This window comes from Pocillopora damicornis, chromosome 11 (genome assembly GCF_964200805.1).
Source record: "Pocillopora damicornis chromosome 11, jaPocDami1.2, whole genome shotgun sequence".
NCBI lineage: Eukaryota > Metazoa > Cnidaria > Anthozoa > Scleractinia > Pocilloporidae > Pocillopora > Pocillopora damicornis.
In genome coordinates, this window is record NC_142680.1 from 16,774,024 (window position 1) to 16,794,054 (window position 20,031).

The 20,031-nt window shown below is 40.2% G+C and overlaps 2 protein-coding genes and 1 long non-coding RNA gene across 3 annotated transcripts; all 3 read left to right on the forward strand.

Annotated features, from left to right (window-relative positions):
• The first annotated feature begins 419 nt into the window (after nucleotides 1-419).
• On the forward strand, nucleotides 420-2,014 carry LOC113670938 (melanocortin receptor 5). The gene has a single exon (XM_089187441.1). It carries the CDS (start codon nucleotides 1,026-1,028, stop codon nucleotides 1,962-1,964), a length of 939 nt encoding a protein of 312 aa, XP_089043567.1. The 5' UTR covers nucleotides 420-1,025; the 3' UTR covers nucleotides 1,965-2,014.
• A 393-nt stretch (nucleotides 2,015-2,407) lies between these two features.
• On the forward strand, nucleotides 2,408-10,258 carry LOC149037835 (uncharacterized). The gene is made up of 3 exons (XR_016181109.1): nucleotides 2,408-4,218; nucleotides 5,943-6,230; nucleotides 8,520-10,258. It is a non-coding gene; the product is annotated as an uncharacterized LOC149037835 (long non-coding RNA).
• Nucleotides 10,259-17,562: 7,304 nt separating this feature from the next.
• On the forward strand, nucleotides 17,563-18,051 carry LOC149037836 (5-hydroxytryptamine receptor 1B-like). Its single transcript, XM_089186412.1, has one exon. The coding sequence runs from the start codon at nucleotides 17,563-17,565 to the stop codon at nucleotides 18,049-18,051; it is 489 nt and encodes a 162-aa protein (XP_089042538.1).
• Nucleotides 18,052-20,031: the final 1,980 nt, after the last annotated feature.

A 20,031-nucleotide genomic window follows, 5' to 3' on the forward strand; every position in this document is an offset into this window, starting at 1 on the left:
TTACACTCCGCCGCTGTTATCATGCCATGCACCATTTCGCTCCGTTTTGAACGAACGCCTGGAAATGGCTAAAGATAACAACAGCAACTAAATACGAGCTCTGACACCAATGTCATTTACTGCATAACTTGCATTTATTGCTAAAAGTTATACATTTGTGAAATAGGAAGACGACTAGGTGACCGTTTCCATGAACACCTTCATGACGTAGACAGAAATGACAAGGACGCATCCAAATTAGTCGCTGACGCTTAAATCTTATCGCGGCCTTTCCCTACATCCAGGCGGTTCGAAAAGCCGCAATAATGTAGAGAAAAAAATTTATCTCTCAAATCGGCGCTCTTAATCACCGCAGTATCAACAAGCGCTTGTGATTCAACTTATTTATTATTGTTTTCTCGTTATCATGCCCCCATAAATGGCGTTTCTGCATCTAAACACTCACACAACCCACAATTCCTCCATTCGCTCTGACGAAGGCCTAATGCTCGAAACTTCAGCTTTGGAATTCTTTACGGTGGCCAAATTACCTAGTTCCAGGCTAGGTGATTTCAGATTGCAATGCATCGTCATTAAATTGCAAAAGAATTTAGTGCAAAAAAAAACTGATTCACTTGCTGTTTACAGGCCAGGACCACACTTATTTCATGCAGCTGGCGTACAGAACCAGAAGCAGATGGGCGTTGTTTTCACTTTAAATCGACAGTAAAGAAGTTTTTTTTTCCGCTTTCATTTTTTTCTGTTTTATGTTGTGTTGGGAAATTAACCTATCACAAATACAGTTTTATATTACCCTTATTACCAATTCAAATTCGCGCACAAAAACCGGTCTTTTTTCTCGTTCGTTCGACAAACCTCACAGTTTACTGAATAGTCAGGTAGTAGTGATGAATTTTCACTCTCTTTAATTGCTATTAAAAAACTAAGTTTTAACTGATCTTGACTCGGAGTTTGCTGTTAAGACGAAATATCCCTTGTTTGTAACTAAGAATAACTCGTAAAAGAGTGGACGCGAAAGCAGGATAATGTCGACAACAAATATAACAGGAACTGGAACACAATCGAAAACATTTGAAAGATTGCTATGCCCACCGGTTTGGATAGGTGAGTTTAAAAAACAGTCCATTTCGTTCTCAGCAGTCAACATTCTATTCTCCATCACAGCAACACTTGGGAATTCTCTCATCCTTGTTGCCCTTCATAAGGAATCTTCCCTCAATCCGCCATCCAAACTCTTGTATCGTTGTCTGGCAACAACTGATCTGTTGGTTGGTCTTGTTACCCAGCCTCTCTGTGCTACCTATTGGATGTCTTTGGTTCACGAACATTGGAGTCTTTGTAGATACGTAAGGAACGCAATCTACATATCAGGTTATGCATTATGTGGGGTGTCTTTGTCAACGTTGACGGCCATAAGCGTGGACCGACTTCTCGCCCTGTTGTTGGGACTGAGATACAAAGATATTGTAACTTTGAGGCGCACGTACATCATTTTAGCTATCTTTTGGATTTTATGTCTAGCCCCTGGTTTATTCTCTCTTCTAAATTACCTTATAACCTTTTGGTGCAGCTTCATAGCTACATCATCTTGCCTAGTTATCTCAATCGCCTCGTACACAAAAATTTTCCGCGCTCTCAGTCATCATCAAGCTCAAGTACAAGATCATGCTCAACAACAGGCGGGCCAATCAATTACTCTGAACATGGCGCGGTACAGAAAGGCAGTGTACAATGCACTTTGGGTGCAGCTGGCTTTAGTTGTCTGTTATGTACCATATGTTACACTGAAAATTGTGATCTCTCTTAGTAGAGAGCGATTTCCGAATTATATAATAATCACCGAAATGGCAACTGTCCTGGTGTTATTTAACTCTACTTTAAACCCGTTACTTTACTGCTGGAAGATAAGTGAAGTGAGACAAGCAGTAAAGCAGACAATCAGACAAGTAATCTGCTATGCATAGGGTAGACTTATTTTAACGTTAACATATACTGTTTCTTCCGTAGCTTACTTCATATATAAAAAGAGTAAGGAAAAATATGAAGAGCTACTTTTTAAAAGTATATTGCATTCGAATAGCGAATAACCAACAGGTGAAAAATTGTAGTTTGTAGCCAAGTTGCGCATTTGTGATGTAGTAGTAAAGGCTATAAGTAATTTTGGAATCAGAATACGCTCAGGTTTTCCTTTGCGATCAAAACTTGATGAGATATATCACCTGAGCTCAGAAATATGGTTTAGTGGTAACGAGTTGTTAACAGAGCCAGCCGCTCAATTTTGTCATGATTAGGAATTAGCCATAGTGTTAATAACGAAACTTTGTAAATTAAAGATGCGAACTTTGTTAACAATTGTTTAAAGAAACAGAAGGAAATGCTTAGAAAATAAGCTGATCATCTCTATTTATTATAGAGTTATCATTTGAGACCAATTGTTTGCCTGAGATTATCTCGCAAATTATAACAGAAGAAAATTATAATAAGAAATCACGAAAAAATAATGGCTACGATCGATTTTGTTATATGGAGAGTTTTCGCTAATAGCAATGTTTACTACTAAAACCTAAACTTATATTATAAAAGGTGAAGATGAATTACAAAAAAAAAATTGTCCCAAGTGAAGGAGAATTTTTATTGTTAATGATGTTTGAAGTAAACTCTTCACTACCAGCTTTCTCTACAGACTTTTTAGGGCATAACGGCAGAGTTCAATGTAGTTTGATCGGTAGAGAGCTTGTCATTATCTCAAAGCTCCAGCCAGGTGCGAAGCGTAGAGAACAAACAACAAAAATTCAAATATATTTAGGGATAACTATGCATCTGTAACCATACATTAATTTTGAACAGTTTTATTTAATCTAGTTTTCTATTTTCCCAATACCGATTAACGTTTTCAAAGAGGGCTTTTTTTCCCTTCAACTAAGATAATTCACGGCGTCCTAAGTTTGCATAAATTATATCAAAAGTCCATAAACCACCATATTGATGAAAGTTTATTTGAGTAAACAGAATTTTTTGTTATCGTATCGTGAACTAGTTCTATCACAAATGTATATTTTCTTGCTGCATATTGCTATTTCAAATTCGCAGAAAAAACCCGGCCTCTTTTTTTCTATTTCGTGTGGCACACCGGACAGCTTGTTTGCGCATTTTGCATAGTCAAACGCTGCTGATGAGGTCTTTATGTGATTATTATTCACAAAGTGATGTTTAACTGATCTTGACTTGGAGGGTGCTGTTAAGACGAAGTATTCCTCGTTGTTACTATGGATAATCTGCGAAAGGGTGCAAACAACATAAGGATGTTGCCTTTTGCCTTTTGGATATTGTATGGTGTCGCTGCTATCGCACGGCGGTATGATTATTATACGGCCTCTATATGCTACCTGATGGATGTCTGTGGTTCACGAACAGTGGAGGTCCAGGAGTCTTTGCCGATACTCGTTTTACCCAACCGGTCTTTATAAAGATGTGGACTTTCTTTTCATCTGTTTACTGAAATATTTTTGAATCAATGATTAAAAAATAAGTTGATTATCACTATTTTCACATAGATTTATCGTATGGGAGGAATCGTTTGTCGGAGACCAAGTTCGCAAATTATGACAGAAGAAACTTATGTTACGAAATAGTTAGAAAACTCTAACATAGTTGATAAAACCGACTTTTTTTCAGTATGTTACCAACATCGATTAAGACTGTTCATCGAGTGCAAAATTGTAAAAGGTTATTAATAGATTTCTTTGAGAAAATGATTTTAAAGACGCTTTTATTTTTAAATTCGAATATTCAAGAAGAATTCGTGACTTTGTAAACACAGCTGGTCTTATGAGAAAATATTCTCTCGTTTGATGACAATCGAGTACAAAAGCTGCTGACAAGCGCTCTTGAGTACCTACCGCTACTCCTAATTAAAATGGTTTGTATAACAGCTCACCACAGCAAGGATCATTTCCACGCTTCGATTTAATCTAAAGGTCAAAAAATGATTTATTTCATTAAAATTCTGAAAAAAAAAGAAGAGGTAGTTTGAAAGTCATAAATATTTGGTTAAAAAACCATCACGCTCTAATCTCTTTTATGTGGTTTCCTTTAACGCTTCCCTTTCGTCTTGGGGACCGTTACGAATATCACAGAAGGCATTACGTTTTATTCGGCCAGAAGAGAAGATAGACTGAAGAATTATCGAAATATTGGAGTAATAGAACGGGGAAAGAGGTATGTCATCTTGTTTGTTTTTGTATTTATATACCGAAACGTGTACAATCAAAGGTAGTTTTGTTTCGCTTAGGATATTTGTGTTGTATTTATCTATTTGTATACACGCCCCGCGTGTTCGAGTTCAGGACATTTCATTATCATCATCATCATCAGGTCGAGCTTGCTCGGTGTAGGTATATTGGTTCATTTCAATTAGTGTATATTGTATGGTCACGGCTTATTTTCAATTAATTTATTGTATTTCAGTTTTTACGAGCTTTCAAGTTGAATGAACGAATTGAGATTCGATAAACGCTTGGATGTTCCGTCAATATAAAACATTTCTCCGACGCGGCGCATTTAGATTCGATTAAAGTCAGCTCCGCCCTATTACACAGTGTTATTCGGCGGCAAAATTCCGCCTTGAAACTAGAGATAATTTGCAAACAAAATGAGGAATATTTGAATTATTTATTATCTTTAGAGCAACTTTTCCACCCTCTCATCTATCTTGAGACCTTTCAGGGTATAAAGGAAGGAAACATTGTCGTATAATTTCTTGTCGTTGAATAACGGATTCCCTTTAAGGATGATTATTTAATGCAAAGTACACATGCCAACGTCTGGGGATGATAATTTCAACGTCTGTTCACCAAAGGGAAGTTCTTGGATAATGCCTTCACTTGTGATGAAGTCAAGGAAGTGTTCGAGCTGTGAGACATACATTCTCGGCACACTACGAGTTTCAACTTCAGCACCTCCTTCATACATGTGAGCGTGTTGCCTGGCGATATTAAATCTATATCGTGTTAGACCAGGAATCCAACTCTGTAACGTTCGATAGCTAACTTTGTCAGCAATAATGGATAGGATTTGCCTTCGTGTGCTCCAGTGGCTCGCATTCTTATAGCATTCTGCTAAGGCGTCAACAAGCGTTAAGTCAACTTCGTCCTCTGTCTGTGCGACGTCGTCTGGTACCACTAGTTTATGCAAGGGGATTTCAGCATTTCCTGGTGCAATTTCTTCTAGGGCTGCTATCACAACTTGTCTTGCTTTACGAATGTGGTGGCGTTGTGTTCTGCGGGCTATTGAATCCCTTGATGTTAGCAACTGACGACGTACAGGGCTGACATCCCAACATGCTAGGAATGCATTGAGTGCTTTTCTAGAACTACCTTTTGCCTCTTTTGCGCTATCAGAATCTTCGGAGCTCTCAGATGGGTGGTAAAAGCTCCCAGGTGTTTCCGCGGTCAGTCCCCGTGGTATTTCAGAACTACTACAAGTACCTTTTACCTCTTTTGCGCTTTCAAAATATTCTGAGCTCTCAGATGGGTGGTAAAGGCTCTCCGTTGTTTCCGTAGCCAATGCAGGAGGTTCATGTTTTTCTGGAGTAACCGTAGGATTCATTGATATGTCACTACTGTTGGCCTGAGGATATATTCAAAGCACAAGTTTGAGTAGCGGCTATATGGCTTGGCACTCTATTTAAGGAATTTTTTTGCACTGCAAGGTTCGTCAGTGCTCTTGCTTAATTACGCCCTCCTACATTACTTACAACAACAAATAGAAATTTTAGTTTAACTTTAATTACTTCTTCAGAAAGTGTTATTGCGCTAAAAAAAGGCTGTGCAATTCTATTGAACCTATCGATTAGATTGCTCACCATCTTTAGATCCTTGATTGCAAGCGTTAGCTCATCAATCTGTGACTTGCTTTCAAAACTCTCTCTGCATTTTCTACAGATACCTGTGCGATGGTAATAGAAGAAACCGTTATGAAAACGATTACGGTAATGATAATGACAATGATAATAATAGTGATGCTGATGATGTTGATGATGACAATAACGACAATGATGGTGAAGACGATGACGACTACAACGATGACGAGTAAAATGACTTTCAGTGAAAGTTAACTTTGACATGGAGCTCTTCCTTGCCATAATCGAAAAATGACTACAAATCGTGGGGAAGTAATACAGAAAGAACAAACTTAACCTAGCCCGAAATCTTCGACGTACTTAATTCAAGGTATGAGTTCCTATCGTCTCTAATCTGGACCTGAACCAATTTTAAGACTTACGCAGCCAATAATTTATGTCTACTGAAAAATTTGATCAGCAGGGATTTGCTAAAGCAAAGGCATAGAAAAAACCAGGAAAGATTTATTACTCGACGTTTCGGGGTCATCGTGACTCCATTATCAAGAGACTAGTTTAAAAACATGCAAATAAGGAAAGGTACAAGAATAGCATAAATTAGAATGAACGGCTTAAACAAACACCTTGGCGCGGATGGAATCCGTTTGCACGTTCAGTGTCGGCTTACGCATGCGAATATACAACATTTCATTAACAAGGCAATCAAATTTGCCGTTACATTTCGCGATGACGTTGAATTGCTCGATCAAGCGTTCAGGCATTTCACTATTGTGCTGGAGGTGGTAGTGTTTGTAGATAGAAGATGATTTCCTTGTGTGCCCTTCTACGCGATCGTGTAAGTGACCACGAGTATAGCCCACATACCCTGCATCACACAGGTTACATTTAAATTCATAAACGATACATTGTTGGTTAACAATAGGGGGCTTAATTTCGTGTTGCTTAAGCTGTTGATCGAGCTTAGGGCTAACAAACACTGGTTGGACAGTCACGCTTAACTTCGAGCTTAGACTGTTCAGTTGTTGTTTAACATGATTAGCTGACGATTGGTCCTTGAAGGGTAACACTAATCTCACAATCTCCGATGGTACGTCTGGTGATGGACAGGGCTCTGCAGATGAAATCCTTCTCTCAACAAACCGCTTGATTGTAGTTTCAACCAGTGGCTTTGGGTATTTCAAGTTATGAAAAACCCTTCTAAGGCGGTCACATTCCATCGCTTTGCTGATGAAGTACGAGGCTTCGAGATCAAGAACGGCGAAATTTTAGTTTCCTATGACGTCACCTCATTGTTTACAAATGTACCCTTGGAGGAAACAATACAGATCTTAGCTGAAAAAGCCTTTGCCCAGGATTGGTTCAACGAGACGCACAGCTTGAACATCTCTAAAGCGGACCTAATCGACCTCCTCCGAGCAGCTACGAAAAACCAGCTTTTCCAGTTTGACGGTGCTTTATATGAGCAGACAGATGGAGTCGCTATGGGTTCTCCCCTTGGACCGTTGCTGGCTAACGTCTTCATGTGCTCGATTGAGGAAAACCTCGAACAACACGGTCAACTTCCGCGCTATTACCGGAGGTACGTCGATGACACCCTGACCGTAATGCCTGATAGGGTGACCGCTGGCCAGTTTCTAGACACCCTTAACTCTACCCATCCCTCCCTCCAGTTTACCATGGAAGTCGAACGGGAAGGATCCCTTCCCTTTCTAGGAACTGAACTGCTTAACCGTGCACCAAAGATTGAGAGCAAGGTCTACATCAAAAGAACCAACACGGGTCTCCTTCTGCATTTCCAGAGTCATGTTGACATTAAGTACAAGCGCAGCCTAGTTAACACCATGGTGGATCGCGCTTATCGATTATCTTCTAACTGGTCTTTCTTCTCCGAGGAATGTGACCGCCTTAGAAGGGTTTTTCATAACTTGAAATACCCAAAGCCACTGGTTGAAACTACAATCAAGCGGTTTGTTGAGAGAAGGATTTCATCTGCAGAGCCCTGTCCATCACCAGACGTACCATCGGAGATTGTGAGATTAGTGTTACCCTTAAGTTAAGTTAAGCGTGACTGTCCAACCAGTGTTTGTTAGCCCTAAGCTCGATCAACAGCTTAAGCAACACGAAATTAAGCCCCCTATTGTTAACCAACAATGTATCGTTTATGAATTTAAATGTAACCTGTGTGATGCAGGGTATGTGGGCTATACTCGTGGTCACTTACACGATCGCGTAGAAGGGCACACAAGGAAATCATCTTCTATCTACAAACACTACCACCTCCAGCACAATAGTGAAATGCCTGAACGCTTGATCGAGCAATTCAACGTCATCGCGAAATGTAACGGCAAATTTGATTGCCTTGTTAATGAAATGTTGTATATTCGCATGCGTAAGCCGACACTGAACGTGCAAACGGATTCCATCCGCGCCAAGGTGTTTGTTTAAGCCGTTCATTCTAATTTATGCTATTCTTGTACCTTTCCTTATTTGCATGTTTTTAAACTAGTCTCTTGATAATGGAGTCACGATGACCCCGAAACGTCGAGTAATAAATCTTTCCTGGTTTTTTCTATACTGAAAAATTGCATTTCTTTAAAAGTACCAATATCTGAATACATAGAGCACATATATTACACAACAATTATCTTTTTTGCAATAGGGTTCATCAAAGCCACACCTGAACCTAGAGGTACAAGGATGCCGGTTCTCTGAAATATAACATTTGATATCGCTCTGCTAACGCCTCTGTCTCCCTTGACACCTTTTCCTTTGCCGTGGGAGGCGATCTCGTCTGGAATTCTGCAGGTATGCTGGCTCCTTCGCCATCTAAAGCCAAGTTCAGAACGGTGGAACGGACAAATTGTTAAGGCGTTTATATCCTTTGCACTCATGTAAAAAATACCTACTCGGGCAAGGATAAGTTCACTCTCGTTCTCAACTCCGGCAAAACACCAAGCACTTTTATGATCCTGTACATTCTTATTGCACGACACCAAGGGAACCACCTCAAATAATTTACTACTGTCTCGTCGGTCGTACGAGCAAGCACTTCCAACTATAAACTTAAACGAGCAAGAAGCTTCCATTTCATTCACAAGCGAGACTTCCGATTCAAAAGGGGCGGGAAATAATTATTTTTCTTAGTTTCACGTGAGAAAAATCGAATGGAGCAATGTTTATTAAGTTTTGTTATTTTAATAAATTGTCTCGCTTTTAAATAGAAAAGTCAACAAACATCATAATTTTACTCACGCGGAAAAAAATATAAACACGAGTACAAATTGAGGAAAACTCAGAACTAAATGGATATCTAGACTCATTATTTCTTTTCCTCGTATTCCAGCCTATTTAAATGACGTCGACCGACCCACTCGTAGGTCCAAATTATTCCGTCACACGAGCACGACGACTCGTACCGCAATTATGCAAATTAGGTCACGCAAGCCCTCACTTAACTCCTGCAGGGGCCTCTGTAAGGTAACATTTTGTGGATTTTCGTTTACCGTAGGCTAGTTAAAAGGCACGAGATAGAAAGTCAAACAAGGGACAGAAAATTAAGATTCGTATGCGAGAGACCAGCAAAGTTTTTAATCGTATACCGTTGCTGGCACTGCTGCATAATCGTACTAGACAGAACGATGGCAGAATATCGCTGCAGAAACAAACTTCAAATGATAAAAGACATAGTAATTTAACAAAACCGGATACAAATTTGTTATTTGTTTCTGAAAAAGTTCTCCTGTACGATTTTGAGTAATTTCAAAGGCAGGAATGCTCCTTAACTCTTTGGTCACGCAATCTACATATTGCGTGATTTTATGTCTTCCGTGTGCTGTTTTCGCTGTGCTGTCCGTCGCGAGAAAACATTTGCCCAAAAAAAATTACGTCATTTTAAAGGCCATTCCTTCGGCAATTTACATACGTAATTTGGTGGAATTCTGTAAAATGGCACATGGTGAAAAAAGAGGTTTTCTTCACCGACATTTTTTTGTAACGGAAGAGAGCACATTGGTTTTTCGCATGGCTAAAAGCTTCTAAGCAACCAATTCCTACAAAACTTACCTTTTACAGAAGATGAAGAGTCTATGAAAGAGCACACGTTAATAAAATTTCCCTAGACGTAATATCTTTGAAATGCGAAGCGAGCGAAAGTGTTCAATTTTCGACCTGTTATGACCCGATCCATCGATTCTAGAGGGTGAGAGTGAAAAGTTCGTTTTTCTCGAAAATAAAAACATATTTGAGGAAAAAAAATACTTAACCTTTCTTGTCTTACTAGGGTCTACTTGTGTGTAAAACTTGAGACAATTTGAATTTTTTACCCTTGCCATAAAAATTTCATTCTTGTTTGATTTTTGCACGGATGTCCTCTTAAATGCTTGAGTGTACATGCATTATTAAGAGGCTGTCTCTCTTATTTCCACCCGGTCAATTTCGCGTCAAAAATAATTTTGCCTGAAACTCTGTCAACAGAAAGACTTTACCTAGGAAAGAACTAAATTAGATTTGGTTTGATTCGAAATAATTTTCTGACTGCATTAGGGGCCATAATTATTTCCCAGTCCGTAGGGACCGTCGCAACGTCTCGAAAATTGAAAAATAGGCATATTTTTTAGCATTGTAAAATATTTTATTCGCATAGTTAAGCCACAAAATTTATTTCAGATTGCTTAAAAACCTTTCTAGTTTGCCAAGAAAGTTAGAATTTGCCCTCTCAATATATTTGAAAAGGCGAATTTTAGCATATTCTGACCACTAAAAATCGCCGTCGGCCGATGGCCGTAAATAACCTTGATTTAGACGTTAAGTTTTGGGATTTGGGACCTGGTTGACGACTCTATCCTACACAGCCGTTAAGTTTAGACCTTTATAGGCAAAAATATGCAAAAACCCCTGTACGTTTTCGATTTTTGAAAAGTTATGACCGTTTGAATCAGCGCATGTACGAGCATTGGCGATTTTTTCGCCCACACCAAAATCGAACCACTGGAGCAGATTTCGTCAAAAATACAGCTTACCTTCGTCGCATCTTAGGTTTATGTGAAATTTCAGATATTCCTCGCTCCCCAAACTGGTGAAATTTATGATAACTCCAGCAAATAACTCCAAACTTCAGCGGTCGGCATCTACCGATACTCTTCTTTGACTCGTTGTTGCGAACTAAACTCGAAAACTAAAGCCATGTTTCGCGCTTAATGTCCTGTTGAAAGTTTGGATTGCAGCTGCATTCTCTTCAAGAATCAATCATAGAACTCCATTTGTAAGTCTATGTGTCGAAGTTTGGGGGCTAAAATTTGGAATTTAAAGCTCAACGATTGCACTATCGCGAATAACAGAGGTCCGCATTAACCATTGCGGGTGAACCCGCTGACCCTTTATTTATTCTGGAAGGCCTGCAAGTGTAGTATGGCATGCAAGTGCTTTTTCGAAACCAGAGAGGCTTCAGTCTGTAGCGAGTCTTCAGCGAGGTTGATAAAGCTTTCAGAATGTACAGGTGATATCAGTGATCATCTACGAGCATGTCACTTAGGTCAGCTTAGAGGAACGGTACAAGAATATGAGCTTATCATTAACAGGTCAGGGTTGCCACACGACCTTTCCCCTGATCAACTTGAAGAACTTTGGATCTGCGAAAAGCATAGAGGAAACATGGGTAAAAACTGGCGACCACGTCGCACTTGCCATTACCCGCTGCACAACGGCCGGAAAAAGCAGCTAAATACTAGAAATGTAGTTCATCTCGACATGTCAAGGGAAATTAACACTATCTTTGCAGAACTCGTTCCAACAGGTTCCCGTAAGTACGATTTTTATGTAAATTCTAGCTTACCAACCAGGTATTGTCCTGAAATGAAGGGCAGGGTTTAAATTAAGATGATATCTACACAAATATTGAGGTGCGGTAAATGTCAGAATTCAGTATTTTGGAATTTGATTAACATTTGGGCCAAAGCTCGCACGCGAGTGAGTATAAAACAAAACAACTGCTGCGATTTCGTCCCAAGATACGTACCGTGATACCACATGGCAGCTAGTGCAACTTGATAAGTTAAATCACACTTCGACTTATAACATTGCTCTGAAGCAAACTTGAACCTAAGTTTCCAACACCACAAAATTGTAACGTTAGTCAATTATGTATATAATCGGGAAACACAGCAATTGCACTGAAAAATGCGTAATACATTGGGTTTTACTGCCCTACCTTATCTCTAACATCTACATGTTTACAAAAGCATTTTTTTATGTCATACACGCAAGGCGAGATACTAGATAAATAAACTTGGAAAGTAATTTTACACCAATGTTTACGCCGATACAAGATAACATTCCTTCTGTTTTGACATTTATACATTTACACAAAGCACTTTTGTGTTATTGATATAAAAACGAGGAGGCATCGATTTTCGCCCTTTTATCCCTAAATAGAGTCAGAGTTTAACAACCTTTGCAAACACCCTCCTATCCGAAAATTGAGAGCGTACCCCAGGGTCACGTGATCATAGTGCAACAATTTTTATTTGTTTTCTATAAGTATGGCTCTGCTTATTATCATTTTGCATTATTGTTGTATTTCGTGCTTTTCAGTAATCTGCGTATCTTGTTACAAGCTGCACAAGATCAAACTCGCGGAGAACATGACGTTGTTGCAAGGGCAACGTCCCGAAGAAAGTAACCAGCAGGAGGACGAACCTTACAGGTGATATAACGCTACCTGATCCTATAAATAAAGCAGACCATCATATGCATTGACACCTAGAGAACTTTTAAGGACAAATGTTCAATTAAAATGCTGCATGCTAGCAAAATTGTTTTCCTCGGCGTGGCCACACACTATAACATTTTGCGCAACATTGCTAATGCAGCAAGCAAGTTATGTTTACAGGTACGCGGCCAAAATGGGTAACATTTTTTAAAAAAGTGACAAATAGTGTTTTGGCTTTAAATTGGGTGACCTAAAAAGAGAAAATGATTGATTAATGTACCATAAAATTGCACGCGGTGGTGCTGATAGTGAACAGAACGGAATTATTTGTGCGTATTGCTGACGAAGAATGAGTTCTTCGTTAGCAACAAATTCTACTTTCGCAACAATGCGCGCAAAGATTTTAGTAGGGACACACTATGCAGTCAATCACATGGCGGGAGAACTTCAAATTTTTGTTTGATTTTCTCAACTCCCAGAGTCGCCAAACGAATGGCAGCTTTAAATCTTGCAACAGTCACATCAACGCCTGCCGCGACGCCGCCTCGACCGAAAGCAAATGCCCTTACAGCTGATTGGACTCTGGGATGCAGATCTGAGACCGACAGCCAGAGCTCTGGAGACGACGAGGCTGCTGAAAGTACCAGCGAGTCAGCAATGTCGGCGTTTACAGATGCCATGGAGAAACTGAACCCGGTAGCAACCGGTGCTGGCCGCGTCAGTCCGTTGACCTTTCAGCTGAAAAGTACATGGGAGGAGGCAAGAGAACACGAGAAAGATATTTGCATTGACGAGGCTACTGAAGCTTGTACTCTCGTTTGTGACATCATTGCGCCGAAGGCTGGACAACAGCTATTTCAGGCCTGTTTTACACCAGATAAAGGGACTAGCCACTTAGACCTTGTACCGTTGATGCAGGCCTACAGCAACGTCATGACGAGTACCTTGAAGACCCAAATTCTAAGCCTATATGCTTATCGATATCCAGTGAAGACCCTTCAGAAAATCCACGAGCCATACTCAAAGTTAAGCGAGTGGCAAATTAGACGCGCTAGAGCTCATGCAAGAGAGTATGGTCCAGGTTCTATGGTCGAAAAGTCCCCGTGTCATCGAGTTCGACTGCCACCAATAAGGCTTGACCATTTCTTAGACTTCGCGAACCGCCCTTACTTTTATCAAGACGTGTCATTTAGTACGAGGAAACTGAGGCTCAGCAATGGTGAGAAGATCACAATGCCAAATGTCATTCGCAAAGTTACAAGGTCAACAATGGTCAAGCAGTACCTTCAGTTCTGCGAAGAAGAAAAGTTTGAACCACTAAGCCGTTCAACCCTATTTCGCATCCTCGAGGTAAGGGAAGCCTCTCAACAGAAGTCCCTTAGTGGCCTGGATAACACAGCAGCTGACGGGTCGGCGGGGTTCGCGCAACTCCTCCGAATAGTGGAGGAGCTTGATCAGATTGGGCTCGCAAAGAAAGTGGCAGACGAACTGCGGAGAGCCCTCAGCGAGGGTAAGAGGTACCTCAAAACCCAGTTTCAGAGTCACTGCCAGGAAGATGAGAGCGAATGTCCCGACCACTGTTGTAAGTTTGGTCTCAGCGATCCAAACGATCCAGATTTCCAGGAACAATGCTCACATCAACACACGCTTCTCTGCCCTCAATGCGACGAGATTACTTCCGTTTTACAGAAGATGCAACAGATTGTTAAGGATAACAAAACCTTAAGTTTTTACAGCGAGGACCAAAAAAATGACATGTTGTACGACATCCAGAAATCTTCAGAGGCTATCGTCCAGTGGAAAGCTCACATTATGAGATCCGTGAATCAGGAATGTGCAAAGCAAGATATTATCGCAAAGCTTGACCAGACTTCGTGTCTTCTTGTTATAGATTGGGCCATGAAGTTTCTGCAGCTGCGCTATAGAGAGAAGCAAAGTGACTGGTACGGAAAAAGAGGGTTAAGTTGGCACATTAGTAGCGTTATGTCTCGAAGCAATTCTAACACGACGGAAGTCATCTCGTACGCTCATTTCTTTGATCAGTGTACTCAGGACTGGTATGCAGTTACGTCAATTCTCGAAGATCTTCTAAAGCAGTTGAAAGTAAAGAATCCTTTGCTGCAGAAAGTCCATCTAAGGTCAGATGAAGCCGGTTGCTATCACAACAGCTCCCGAGTAACCGCTGTGAGAGATGTCGCAAAAGCAGTTGGGGTTGATGTTCATAGTTATCACTACTCGGAGCCGCAGTCTGGTTAAGACATTTGCGATCGTATCCTCTGTCCAATGAAGTCCTCTATTCGTGCATACTGCAACGAAGGGCACGATGTTCTAACTGCCCTGGACATGAGAGATGCATTAACGCAACACCCAGTGAAGGGAACAACAGCTGCAGTGAGCATAGTCGACGAATCAAGGAACACTCTCTGTATAAATAAGATTGAGCATTTTAGTAGCTTCCACAACTTCGAATATGGAGATACCGGTCTGAGAGTTTGGAAATGTTATTGCATCGGTAAAGGGAAGTACATTCCATATGACGTAATTTATATCAAGCACCAGGGTCAAACGTCCCTTCAAACCATAGAATCTCAAGGGTTTTATGATCCTCCTGAAAAGCGTGTGGTCAAGCGTCGTTCAAAGGGCAGCAAGGAAACAGAGACTACAACGCCATTGTTTGAATGCTCTGTGCTTGGATGTGTTGAAGTGTTCGAAACGTTTTCGCAGCTAGAGCTGCACCTGGACGTTGGAAAGCATACAGTCAGCAGGTTAAGCCAGTATGATGTAATCAAAAGGGACTGGGCCCTTAAGTTCTCGTCGATAGATACCGCTGGTATCGAGTGTTCGAGCTGTTCGGTAGATTCCAGTACACCACTCACTTCTCCCGTGAATACTTCGCCCCACTCGTCTCTACGAACAGGATGGGCTGTAAGCAAACCAAGGGGCAGCGTTAGATTTTCAGAGAAGGTAAAAGAATACCTAACGGCACGGTTTATACTTGGAGAAAGAACTGGGCGAAAGGCAGACCCCGCCCAAGTGGTAGTGGACATGCGAAATGCGAAAAATGAATCAAATGCACGTTTGTTCACTAGAGAACAGTGGCTGACAAAGAGCCAAGTTCAGAGCTTTTTCTCCCGGCTAGCAGCAATGCGACGAAAAGATCAGGGTGTGATCGGGATATCGCTGGATGAGGAGGAAGATGTCCAATGCGTCCAGGAAAATTCTGAGAGACAAGATCTGGGAGACAAAGTTAACAAAGAGATCAAAGTCTCACATCCAACCTGCTACGACACGTATGACCTCTGTGAACGTTACCACAGTAACACACTTCAGAAATTCAATGTGGTTTTGTTGAGAGCCATTTGTAGTCATTTTGAGATCCCTGTAAAATTGAGAGACAAAAAACAGATCCTCATAGACAAACTGTCGGACTTGATTAGTGATTGTCAATGTGTTTCTCAGTAGACTTGTGTAAACAATGTCTTATACGGTGGCTGAAAGTGTAGAATATGCTCTACAGATACAAACTATCTTTAGTTCCGATATCAAGTTCTGACGGCGTTGTTATAGTGTAATATATTATAATATCTAGTAGTCAGTGAAATGTTTTGATGAAAACAATAGAAAATTTACCAAAAGCAACACATAACATCTGTTCATACGAAGCATGTGTCAAAGTTTTTATCACGTTGGTAGCCGATTTCTCCGACTATTGACAGGTTGCTGATCTGTGGACACAATCGACGCGGAACCGAGAGAAGCAAGCTCAGGATATTTGAAACTGATTTAGTAAATTATGTGATATCACACTCCAGGTAAAAGCATTTATTCTTTTCATCCAAAATTTTTCTCCACAAATATTACATTTGGATGTAAAGTGGGATACAAAACAAAACCATACGGCACAACGTACGGCACAAGCTATCAGCGGTCTTCTTTTTTGTGCGGACCTTTATGAGAACAGTATAACATCGAACTGGATCGTCGTGATCTAAATTTAAGCGATTATTACTTCACTTCAGAAGCCTAAAACCTTCATTTCCCCCCTCAGCTTCCAGACATGGAGAGTTTATATTCTGACTTTGGAAAAAATTCAGCTCTGTAGCGATGTTAAATGGGTGATTTACCGCGAAATGCGGCTAATTCCGACATTGTTTTGATACCACGAATCGCGATGGATGCCGCCTACTTTTCGAAGGCAATACCTTGCTATTTGTTGAGGTTATCATGGATTTCACCAATTTGGTTATTAGAAAATTCTGAAGTGAGCCATGAAGCCGGGCTGCAAAGCGGGTAAGCTGTATTTATGACGAAATCTGCTCCAGTGGTTCGATTTTGGTGTGGGCGAAAAAATCGCCAATGCTCGTACATGCGCTGATTCAAACGGTCATAACTTTTCAAAAATCGAAAACGTACAGGGGTTTTTGCATATTTTTGCCTATAAAGGTCTAAACTTAACGGCTGTGTAGGGTAGAGTCGTCAACCAGGTCCCAAATCCCAAAACTTAACGTCTAAATCAAGGTTATTTACGGCCATCGGCCGACGGCGATTTCTAGTGGTCAGAATATGCTAAAATTCGCCTTTTCAAATATATTGAGAGGGCAAATTCTAACTTTCTTGGCAAACTAGAAAGGTTTTTAAGCAATCTGAAATAAATTTTGTGGCTTAACTATGCGAATAAAATATTTTACAATGCTAAAAAATATGCCTATTTTTCAATTTTCGAGACGTTGCGACGGTCCCTACGGACTGGGAAATAATTATGGCCCCTAATGCAGTCAGAAAATTATTTCGAATCAAACCAAATCTAATTTAGTTCTTTCCTAGGTAAAGTCTTTCTGTTGACAGAGTTTCAGGCAAAATTATTTTTGACGCGAAATTGACCGGGTGGAAATAAGAGAGACAGCCTCTTAAAAGATGAGATTGTAGCCACAGTGGGTGTGAGGTTTTCTGAAGGCGAAATATCACTGTTGTATCCAAAGAAAAGTAGATGCTGATGATGCCGACTACAAATTTAACAGCATTTGAAAGGCAAACAAAAACAGTTGAAGACCTTGCTTGCTCGCCATCATCGGCAGGTGGATTGCAACAACAACCAATTTATTTTACGGCAGTCCACATTCTCCTCTCGCTCATGGCATTTTTGGGGAACTTTCTCATCCTTGTTGCCCTTCACAAAGTATCATCCCTTCATCCGCCGTCCAAACTCTTGTATCGTTGTTTGGCAACAACTGATCAACTTAATATTGTCATCCAACCTTTCAAAGAGCGGTATCTTTGTCGATTCGCATGCAAAGCAACGTACATAACAGCTTATTCATCATGCTCAGTGCCTCTGTTGACAATGGCGGCCATAAGCGTGGACAGATTTCTCGCCCTGTTGTCGGGGCTAAGATACAGATCCAAATCCAGTGTAACTTTAAAGCGCACATACTTCATGGTAGCAACCTCTTGGGTACCGTTTGGTGTCGCTGGTTTATGCTTTTAGACTACCGAATAGATACGTAGTCCCCCTTTTATACTCTGATGGTGACAACTTATCCTCCTCGTTTCCCATGAGAACCATGTGATCCTCCTCCCCCCCCCCCCCTCCCCCCACCAAAAAAAACAGAAAGTCAGAGTCTTTTACATTATGACCACCTCTTCACCTCTTCCTTTTAATACCCTCTAGCTCTGACATTTCCATGCAATAAATATACTGATCTGAAATAATCGCACAGGCTGATTGCGAATTTGACTCTTCACTTGATTACTGTCTCTCCTTTTCTTATTTTTCAGCCATCAGAAAATTTACCCGAGCTTATAGTGAGAATTGTGTTCCATATCATATAAAACTCTTTCCCCAGCGCGACGAACATTTGTTTATCTCGGTTCCAGGTGTAAGCGACCACTAGCCCCACGTAATGCACATGCTCTCCGTTGCGAATTTCCAAAATGGCGGACGGCCAAAGAGGAAAATAAAAAAACCAAAGCGATTTTGCAATGAATACTCAACATACACCCCTGTTAGAAAGGCGAATCCACGGAAGAAAGATACAAAACTGTATGATATTGAGATCGATATGATATTAAATTGATACCAAGGGCCCGTTTCGAACTTGCTAAGAAGTGCATTTAATTGCCTTCCGCCACGATTACTAGCTTTCTTGACAGCTTTCTGAAGACAGAATATTTTCTTTCTGAAGACTTCTGATGTGCGGCTATTGATAATGACACCTCGTATACCTGATTACTAAAACACTTTGCTTACGATTGTTGAAAGGACCGACTCATGGTTCTCCGTCTTCGTCTTTACATTGCTTTGAAATAGTACAGATTAGTAGGCTGAAACGAAAAATTAATCGGGGAAGTTTACGAAAAATCCAGGAAACAAGCTTAAAAAAAGGCATCTATTTAGACTTCGTACTTCAACGAACTTCACAAATCTTACTTGTTTATCTCGTAAGTAAACGATGGCAGATTAATTCGCGAAGCGCTTTCTGAGTGGTCGATCCCTCTCCTACTGCTTTCACGCTTACAAAACAAGAAAAAATCGAAAGGAGGAAGATACAGCTGTTTTGAAACGCCATTTAACGAGGGTGAATCTGCTTTTTGTTCGACACTTTACATATCAAAATAAATGAAATTTGTTCCTCTTTTTGATTCTGGTGGTACATTTTAAAATTGTGCCTGCGTAAAAGAGATATCGCCCGAGACCCTTCGCTCGGTCGTGTTTTGATCAAAAACGCCTTGTTAATTTCACGTAACCGCTCGGAGAAAAGGTAAAAATGACGAGGGAAAAATTTTACCTTCAAGTTAGAAAATTAGCGAAATAGAAAGCCACAATATTATAGTTTAATATTTAAGTGATACATCGAGTGCTTTTTCCGTAGAGAATCCACACGGTGGTAAAACATTCGAAAATTATATTTGAGCGGGGCGTTGAAATAGGCGTGGTCACTATAGTCATGTTAAAACTATTTGTACCACATGAGTTTAATATGTTTCCACACTCATAAATACAAGAGGAAGGTGCGTTCTTTCGTTTTCATCTTGAAACACAGGGATTCCATCCAAGGGAAGGTTGTCGGTAGAGAAATATCAGTCAAGAAACTTGTTTCATCCTCTGTAGAGCAGCTAACCTAAAAATTTACAACTCGGTCGTTTATCGCGTTAGATAAACAGTAATTCTATCTTTATGTTGAATGAACATGCAGGTTTTTTTTTTTTTTTAAATACAAGACTTAGACAAAGTAAACGTACCACAATTCTTTTTCTATATTTTATTTCGTTATGAAATAAAAATAGTCTGAAATATTAAAAAAAGTTAAATATTATAAAAAGTGAGACTCAATTTCCAACACAAAAGTCTCTTATAGATGTAGTTGCAGTAAGCAGTTTACCAACAATACAACGCAATACAATAATTTTGGATGTGTTTAATGCAATAAATCGTTTATTTTCATGGTCCTTTAAGTGCTAAAACTAT

Bases quoted from the DNA above. Each gene is read 5' to 3' on its own strand.
- LOC113670938 (XM_089187441.1), top strand. From the start codon at position 1,026: ATGTCGACAACAAATATAACAGGAACTGGAACACAATCGAAAACATTT.
- LOC149037836 (XM_089186412.1), top strand. From the start codon at position 17,563: ATGCCGACTACAAATTTAACAGCATTTGAAAGGCAAACAAAAACAGTT.